This window comes from Theobroma cacao, chromosome 5, assembly GCF_053813885.1.
Source record: "Theobroma cacao isolate CCN51 chromosome 5, ASM5381388v1, whole genome shotgun sequence".
Lineage (NCBI taxonomy): Eukaryota > Viridiplantae > Streptophyta > Magnoliopsida > Malvales > Malvaceae > Theobroma > Theobroma cacao.
In genome coordinates, this window is record NC_142643.1 from 5,982,855 (window position 1) to 5,992,492 (window position 9,638).

The 9,638-nt window shown below is 30.8% G+C and overlaps 1 protein-coding gene across 1 annotated transcript; it reads right to left on the reverse strand.

Annotated features, from left to right (window-relative positions):
- Positions 1 to 836: 836 nt before the first annotated feature.
- LOC18598230 (Iron-sulfur cluster biosynthesis family protein) lies at positions 837 to 8,945 on the reverse strand. The gene is made up of 4 exons (XM_018121906.2): positions 8,936 to 8,945; positions 3,327 to 3,455; positions 3,118 to 3,235; positions 837 to 1,289 (listed from the first exon to the last, which is right to left on the reverse strand). The coding sequence occupies exons 1-4, from the start codon at positions 8,943 to 8,945 to the stop codon at positions 1,187 to 1,189; spliced, it is 360 nt and encodes a 119-aa protein (XP_017977395.2). The 3' UTR covers positions 837 to 1,186.
- Between the last annotated feature and the right edge of the window lie 693 nt (positions 8,946 to 9,638).

Genomic DNA, 9,638 nt, shown 5'->3' on the forward strand with positions numbered 1-9,638 from the left:
AAGTTGAGCTTATGAGAAGGGTTATTTCTCACAATTTTTTCTTTAAAAATTATCTATGTAGTTATCATAAAATGAATAAATTTAAAAATTAAGTATTGTTTAGCTGTTAACTTACTAAACAGGTTTTTATTATTTTTTAAAACTTATATTAATCTAGCTTACGGTAAGAGTAGACTTACTATAGAACTCACCATTACATAATTATGACATGTGTGTACGTGACATGTTAAACAAACTTGACAATGATCCATGTGACACGGGGCATCCAACAATTGGTTATAACTTTTTAGTCCAGGTGAAAAGAATATCTTTTCCAAATTGATGTTAAAAAGAATATTGATAATTCCATGTAACGTCAACAAAAATTGGTCAAACATCATAGGATCCATTGGATTAGCCGTGTTAAAGGTGAGTTAGCATGCAAGATTGAACGTTAATGTAGATTGTGATATATATATATTTTTTTTACCTAAATTTAGAAACCAAATATGTGATTAACTTTTAATTTAAGTAAAACCCTTTTTGTTCTTTTGGTAAAGGTTCAAAGCGATACTTCATAAATTTACTCACTCAAATTGTCTTCAAAGACACCTCGCGATTAGTGGAGGCATTTATCTCACAATTCTCGTTACTAGACATTGGCAACCATCACAAGTCTAATTTGTAGAAATCACAGTTCCTCACTTCTAAGTACCGTTAATTTGCACATTGCAAATAACTAAAACATAAAACGACGTACATATTATGGTCTACCTATTACAAATGTTATCTGATGAAACTAAAAAAAAGGTTCATCAAAGTATTTCAAGTGCTATCCCTTTAAAAGGATAAAAGGATTGATGGAAACAACAGTCACAACTTAGCTTTAATAATGAAGTACTTCAACTTTTATTACAACTTATGTAACGCAACAAACGCATCGACAAATGGAATGATTTTCAGATGCCAAACTAGCATCAGTGTTACAGCAATATTTGAACCTATACTCATATGATCAGTTGGCAGCAACTGCTATAAAATCTCACCTGTATGCTTAAACTTCTTTTCACCTGTATACTGAACTTCTTTTCCTATTAATTTCTTTCGAATGCCAAATTTAGGCAACGATTATAGCTCCCTGGAATTCCAGTAGGTTAGTCCCAATCTTATCTTATTACAAGTCTGCTAGTAATTTTCAACCACTACCCTATTTAGCAGCTCCGCCACTAGTACCAGCTGTTGTCATGAAAGATTCACCACCACATCCACACAACCCTTTAGAGTTTGGGTTGATAAAAATGAACTCAGACCTGCGTAGAAAAGGTCAAATACAAATTAAAAGAGGAAAATAATCAAATAGCACTGGCTTCATAACAAGAGCCACGCAAAATTAACAATGCGTATAAGCCAATTTCTGCAACATAATTTGTTTTAGCAAATAAAACTAAGATAAGAAAATAAGTATGTTCGTGATGTTCGGAGTCAGCACTCAATCGCAGGCACGCACATATCAATCAAAGTTGAACATACTAATATCAAAGCTCCCTACATGCTGGATGTTTCTACATGAAACATTCCTTTTCATCCAGTAACAGTAGCATTAACAATGTAAATGTAGAAAATGTACAACAGATGGTTGAGTAAGCAAGAATGGGATAATAAGGATGGAGCATCATCATCTTTGTCTATCAAAGCACATTGAGCATCCACAAGAACAATGTGGAGAAGGTGACTGGAAATCAATCATATTCGGCCATATTTGTGATCAATTGTTACTACCAGAAGAAATGACGACAGACAGGTAGAGCCATATGTGACAATGGTTGAAATATTATAAATTCAGAAAAAAAGCAAGTGAGAACGAAATTGAAAATGTTCATCAAATGTTTTAAGTACAAAAATTTACTTTCCACTTAGGAAGAACACGGAAACACAACTAAATGGTACATTCCCCAATCATTGATTCACCTTGTGCAAGGGCTTTTAATCCAATTAAATATTTCTCAACTTACTGTTATGATATGACAAATATATAGGTTGCGTTTAGCATATTATTGAGAATGTGATTGCTGATAATATAACTTTGCAGCGTTTGATATAATAAGAAAAAGCGATGATTGCAGAGAATGTAATTGTTGGAAGGATTACATTATAGTGTTTGATTTTTAAGCATTTTACTGAAAATGTAATGTAAATTAACAAAATTATCCTTAAATATAGAAAATATATAAGTTGAATAAATTTATAATTTTTAATATAAAATTTTACTTTTCATTTTTAAGAAATTAAAATAATAAATAATAATATTAAAAATAATATTTTTATATTAATTATTTAAATATTAAAATATATAAAATTACTAAATATTTATTTTCACCTTAAACTTATAAAAATTAAAAATAAAAAACATTATTTAAAAACAAAGCTATATCAATAGATTATATTATCTATTAATAGATAAATAAAATGATCGCGGTCAAAAGTTTGAACTAATCTATCGATAGATGTTTTCATCTATTCATAGATATTCAATTTTAAGCTTTTTTGTTGTTTGCGCCAAACATCTTTCCTTCTCAAATCTTCTTAATTTTTTAGTAAATTTTCTTAATTTTAAACTATTTAAATGTTTCTTTCTCAATTTTTGGTATCAAAAAATATAAATTTTTTTCAAAACACTTTCAAATTTTTTGAAAATCTAAATTAAGGTTTCCTGAACCCAAAATCTCAATCTCTCTAATTTTAGATTTAGTGATAAAATTTAACCTACATGTGCTGATGACAAGCTACTTGGATAGTTAGAAAAAGAAGAAGGCAAGGTGAGAAGAAAGAGAAAAAAACAAGAAGGAAGAAAGAGACAAGACTGGAAGAAAAAGTAAGAAGAAGAGGGAAAGTCAATCTGAAAAAAAAATATATATGTAACTTTCCTTTTACATAGAGAAAGTTACTTTCTCAAAAATGATATTCTTTTTTTTTTATTGTAATATGAGTACAATTATAAACACATTATTATATCTTTTATTTCCAATATCAAACATTACTAAGTGATTGCAGCCATTTAAATTGCAGCAAATGTTTTCCCTTCATCAAACCAAACGCCCTGGTAGTATTACAAAACCAAAAGATCAAAATTTTGAATACCTAAGTTTATCATCTACAAAGTCCATCTTGGTCCCAATCACATGCATCAAAGCTTTTGGATCAATTAATATTCTCACGCCTTTGTCTTCAATCAATTCATCAAACTTTCCTTTTTCCTCTGTCAGACAATTCTATAAAATAAAATCAATTCCCAAAATATTAACTTATTTCATAAATAAAAATATTTAAAAAATAAATATGAGACGAACCGGAGTAATTGAGGGTGTAGGATAAGCCGTTGCAGCCGCGAGCCTTAACATCCAATCGAAGAAACGGTCTTTGGCGCTGTTGAAGAAGGTGACAGATTCTGGAAGCGGCCGTGTCGGTCAACGACAGCGCTTATCGCAAATAATCGAAAAGCCATGATTGGAACAGTCGTGGCCGGCCTTCACAGGTGCTGAAGAATGAAAGGAACGAAGGCTATGGAAAAATATTTTAAAAAATACTGTAAGCTTTGGGCTTGCTGTGGGCTGTTGGTACGATGGAGGCTTGGACTTTTATCTTTTGAGTGTGACAATAGAAACTTGGGCAAGAATGCCCATCTCTTTTAACAATTTGTTAAGACTTCATATACACATTAGATTTTGACAAACCCAGCACGTGAGTGAGGGAAGTAATTACATGATAAAATGGAGTAACTCTTTTTCAAATTCAATAAGAAAAAAAAAAACACATATACACCACACGAACAGGATACATATATACATATATATATATATATATATTATTAGCCTTTGTAATTTTTTAATTAAGTTAATGTCACTTTACTTTTGACATCGAATTTTAATATTATTCGATGCATTGAAAAAATTCAATACTAAAAAAATTTAAATACTGAATTTCTATTTTTGAAAATTTTAAACACTAAATTTGTTATATAAAAATTATTTGGTATGTTATTAAAAATTGAATGATGAAAAAATTTTATATTGAATATTCTATAAAAGAGATATTTGATTTTTGCATTTGTAAAAGTTAAAAAAGGAAAGTAAATTAGTAAAAGTACAAACTATAAGTTAATATAATTAAGTAACTCATTTTATTTAATAAAAATGAATTGAATGTCTTAAAGAGCTAAAAATTACTTAAGATTTTCCATACTTTCCATTGAAAATCTTCAATTATTGAAAATCTTCCGTTTAAGTGTTGATAAATACTTGATTTTGGCTAACTTATTATTATTTTTTTTAAGAATTATCTAATAGAATAAGAACAAGTATATAACAGTTATATCAAGTGAATTGTGAAAATAACCCGAAACAAGTGATAGGGATCATAGGTTAGTTTCAACATTAGGTTCACATGGATGGTTGTGAAAGTCATTCGAAACAAGTAACATGATTGATAGTTTTGTTTCATCATTGGGATGTTTTAAAGAGCTTCATGTTATGGTTTAGATATGAGGGTATTTGAGAGGTTTTTTATCTAACTTTTACTTTAAGTACACCTTTCAAAAAAAACAAACTTTTCCTTTAAGTACAAGTGTTTTTACTTTTCCCTTCTTCTCAAGAAACACTTGACCTCCACCATGTCATTAAATCAAAATATTCGCTCCAACTACCAATTATATGTTGTGAACTGACATGTTATTCTCATGATGATAGTATTCTTCCCATAGTGGAAATGTTTTTCTATAATGAACTGTTCCTTTCATGATAATGTGTTCTTCCCATGATTTAAATAAACACTTTTTTACCAACTACTTCCAAGCAATCACTTCTACTTTATATATATATAAGAAATTTAGTAATTCACATAAGAAATTCAATATACTCTCCCTTTAAAATATTCTTTGTTAAAACTCTTTCCAAATACCTTCTCCATCTTCTTCTCCACCGTACACTTTTTTTACATTTTTTCTAATTCGTATCATTCACCACCTATTACAAACACTCAACATTTCAAGGACTGCTCTAGTGTTCCTTTTTGTGGCCTTTATCGCATGTCACTTGTTTCAATACTACCTCTCTCTCCTCACTTACTTTACTTGCTATATATATATATAGCGGTTGCAGAATATGCTTGCATAAAGTAAATTATTTTTTTACTTTGCTTACTGATGCATGAAAATTTCTTTTAGTAAGAATTCTCATGCAGGGGCAAAAATATAATGTCTAATTTTGGCTAACATATTATTTCTTTAGAAGTTGCTTCATAAAATGAGATCAAACATAAAACAACTATGCAGTCTTATGGTTTCCTTCAATATAGTACCCAAAGAAAGTGGCTAATAAGGTTGACTTTTTTCCTAAATGATGAGCAGCAGCAACCTACTCTATTGGTTTGGAAACTTTTGTTAACTTGTCTTTAGTTCGGATTCAGTTTGCATTACTTTTACTTGTGGGGTGACAAGTTGGATAAAATATTTCAAGATAAGCTAGGAAATGTATGGAACTATCCTACATGGATACTTATTTGCTTAGCCATTGTTGGTTTTGTATTTGTTCAATTCCTCCTCTAAGGATAGTTCTGCTGAGAGAAAATGAAGGTGACATGAAATTACAATCTGTCATACATAATAGGACATTGAATGTTAGAGATAGGATTACACATTGTCTTGAAGGTTCTAAGATGTGCTTGAATTCTTGTTGTTAGCTTGGAAGGTGCTTTATGTGGGAAATCGTGGAAGCTTGAGAAAACTTTCGTGGAAAGAAAAATCTTTTCATTACTCAAATGAAAAATTACAAAGCAAGATTTATATAAGAAAAATAAAAGCTAAAAGTCCATTACAAAGGAGGGAAAAATTAGTAAATTTAGTTAGCAACAAACTAACTTCCTATTTAACTAAAAGTAAACAATAAAAAGTAAAACAATGAGTTTTAGTAAATAGGCTTAAATACTGTACACATGTCTCTTTTTTTTTTTTAACTGAACACATGAGCTACACATGTTTTTCTTCATTACTTGATTTTGTAACCTAGTTCTTCAATTTTCATTAATACTGGAATTGAGTTCTTTAATCTTCATTCCCAGATTAATACTCCCCTTCAAGATGAATAATCATGGCGGTGCATGTATATTATGAAGATTCATCTTGCTTGGTAACTTGTAATATTGTTTTGGTTGCAATGCTTTGGTAAGCAAATATGTAATCTGTCAATCTGTAGAAACATGTACAGGATTAATCACACCTACAAGTACCTTTTCACAGATGAAATGACAATCCATTTTTATATGTTTTGTACACTCATGGAATACAGGATTGCAGTAAAAATAAATTGCAGATTGATTATCACAGTGAAGTTTAATTGCTGCTTCATGCTTAATACCAAAATCAAACACTAAGTACCTTAACCAAATGACTTCATAGCAAATAGAAGCCATGGATCAATACTCTGCCTCTATTAAACTTCGAGCAACAACTAATTGCTTCTTAGATTTTTAGCTAACTAATAAATTCCCCAAGAATATACAATAACCAGTGACTAACTTATGTGTGTCAGGGCACCCTTGCCAATCAGCATCTGAATAGGTAGATATAACTAAATTTGAATATGATATCATTAATATCCTTTGTCTTAGAGCTAACTTGAAATATTTTAACACTTGCTAAGCTGCTAATAAATGGTCTTGCTTTGGTTTATTTATGAACTATGATAATACTTGAACTGCATATGAAATGTCTGGCCTGGTAAGTGTCAGATATAAAAGCTTGCCTACCAATTGTCTATATTTTGTTGAATTTGCAACTTCCTCATTATCAGTAATTTTACTCAGTTTGTGACTATAGTCTATAGGAGTAGTTACTAGCTTTACACCAAGCATACCATATTCTTCTAAAATATCTAATGTATACTTTCTTTGATGAATAGAAATTCCTTCCCTACTTTTTACAATCTCAAGTCCTAGAAAATACTTCACAACTCCAAGATCCTTTAACTTGAATTAAGAACTCAAGTACTCTTTGACATGATCTACAACTTCAGTTGTGGTGCTAGCAATGATTATGTCATCGACATATTCCAGTAATGCAATAAATTCTCCATTAGTTGTTGTCATAGTAAACAAAGAATAGTCTCACAATGACTAAGTAAAACCATACTTCAGTAGAGATGTAGTGAACTTAGAGTTCCACTACCTTGAAGCCTACCTAAGACCATAAAGTAATTTATGCAGATTACAAACCAATTTAGAACCAAGTGGATAGTCCCCCTCAACAAAATAACCTTGAGGAAGATCCATATAAGCTGTTTCTTGTAAATTTCCATTCAAGAATGCATTATTAATATCTAACTGTGATAAAAACCATCCTTTTGCAACTAACAAAGCTAGGAAAACTCTCACAATAGTCAGTTTAGTAACATGACTGAAGGTTTCTTAATAATCAAAACCTTATCTTTGATTGTAACCCTTAACTACTAACTTTGCTTTATACCCTTCTTTAGTACCATCTGTATTCATTTTGACATTAAGCACCCACTTACAACCTATTGCAAAAGAATCAGAAGAAAAAGACATAACACTCAATGTTCTATTATCTTCCAAAGCTTTCAATTCACATTGCATTGCATCTTTCCAATGAGAGTAGTCAATACCTTGATCATAAGTTTTAGGACTATGCTCAATGACATGTTCAAAGGAAATGAGGTATATCAACAAATTTTGATAGAGAAATGCTGTCAAGTAATGTAATAGGTGTAAATGAAGATGACTCAACTATAGAATGAGGATTAGGTGGAAAATTCACAATATCAAGAGTTGAAATGTCAAAATTAAAGTCACACATACCAGGTGTTCGTAAAAATATAAACTAATCTAAAATATGCAATAATGACTGAAAATGAAAAATATGCTCATGATAAACCACATTCCTAGATATAAGAAACTTGTTTGCATTAATGGCATATACCTTATATACCCTTTTATGCCTCTTAGATATCCTATAAACACACATTTAATTGCTCTTTTGTCCAATTTTCTTCTATTTTGTGTCAATGTAGACATAAAACATAGACTACCAAATGCTCTGAGATGGTCAATAGAAAGAGACTTAAAATAGAGCATTTCATAAGGTGATTTTTCATGAAAAATCTTAATTGGTATTCAGTTGACTATATGAGTAGCAATAAGAACTGTTTTACCCTATAAAGGAATAAGGAAGAATGATTGATGCATTAATGTCCTAGCTACCACAAGAATGTATTGATACTTCCTCTCAACAACCCCATTTTATTGAGATGCTTCACACAAGATAATTGATATACTATGCCATGTTTTGTATAGAAATCAAAAAGATTGAATTCTCCTCCATGATTTGTCCTAAAAATTCTTTATAGAAATTGAAAATTGATTTTTAGTATATTTGTAAAAAGTTGGCAAAATGGTTAACACATCTAATTTATTTTTCATCAAAAAATACATGTAAAACATGTAAAATCATCAACTAAAGTAAGAAAATAACATTGACCCTTCACAATAGGAACTGCATAAGGTCTCCATACATTTGTATGAACAATTTAAAAACCATAAGTTATGTTTTTAATATGAAAAGGAAATGGTAGTTTCTTCATTTTAGCATAAAGACAAATTTCACATACTAAATATTTGGGTAAAATACACGAATACCCTCAAGTTTTATCCATAATTTCATGCAGGCTCATTAGTTTTTGAAATGTATAGTCCACTATAAAAAATATCTTTCGCTAGACACATAAGTCCAACCGTTAGTCAACCGTTAATGTTTTCGTTAGTTTGATGACATGGTAATTTTTTTGAGCAATTTTACCTTTTATTAATTTTAAAAATACCACACTATATAAACTATAATTTTTTATTTTTTTATTTTTTTCTCCTATTCAAAAAAAATTTTCTCCCTTACCTCTTCCCATGGCTGAAGCACTAGATTTGGCTTCGGTTGGGCAATGCTACATCTGGCTTCGACTAGATCTCTCTTTCCTCATGCTCCCTAGAGGAGTAGTGCCCCCCTTCCCCCAAGGGAGTGCAGATCTCCAATTCCCCTCCTTTGGGGAACACAGTAGGGAACACAACTCCCTTGAAGAACCTGAGATCTGTGCTCTCTTGGGGAGCACGAGGGAGGGGTGCGACTCTTTTTGGGAATGCGAAATCTACGCTCCTTTAGAGGGAGCAGGGGAAGAGGGCGTGACTCCCTTGGGGAGATCCTATTGGATTTGGCATTCCACGATTAGATCCAACCACAGGATGGTCGACCGACGTAAGGAGCATAATTGGTTGGCTTGAGAATAAAAATAGTGAAAAAAGAATAAGGGTATTTAGAAATTTAACATTTACCATTAATGCTGTTTACAAGTTTGGGACGGACTATACATTTCGAAAACTAATAGACCCATGAGGAATTATGGGTAAAACTTGAGAATGTTAGTATATTTTAACCTAAATGTTTTGAACAATCAATCTCAAGACATTGTTTATGATTGACATTTATTTTTCCTAAATGAATGTGGCCTAAACTAAAATGCCACAAATCAAACTACTTATGCACTGTTTTACAAACATTGACAGAATGATAGAAAGGAAAATGTACAAATTTATTAAGACTGAAT

Excerpts from the sequence above, each read along its gene's own strand:
- LOC18598230 (XM_018121906.2), bottom strand. Across the intron at positions 3,236-3,326 it reads CTACACCCTCAATTACTCCG|AGGAAAAAGGAAAGTTTGAT; the intron begins GTTCGTCTCATA and ends ATTGTCTGACAG. Across the intron at positions 1,290-3,117 it reads TTTGTAGATGATAAACTTAG|GTCTGAGTTCATTTTTATCA; the intron begins GTATTCAAAATT and ends TTTTCTACGCAG.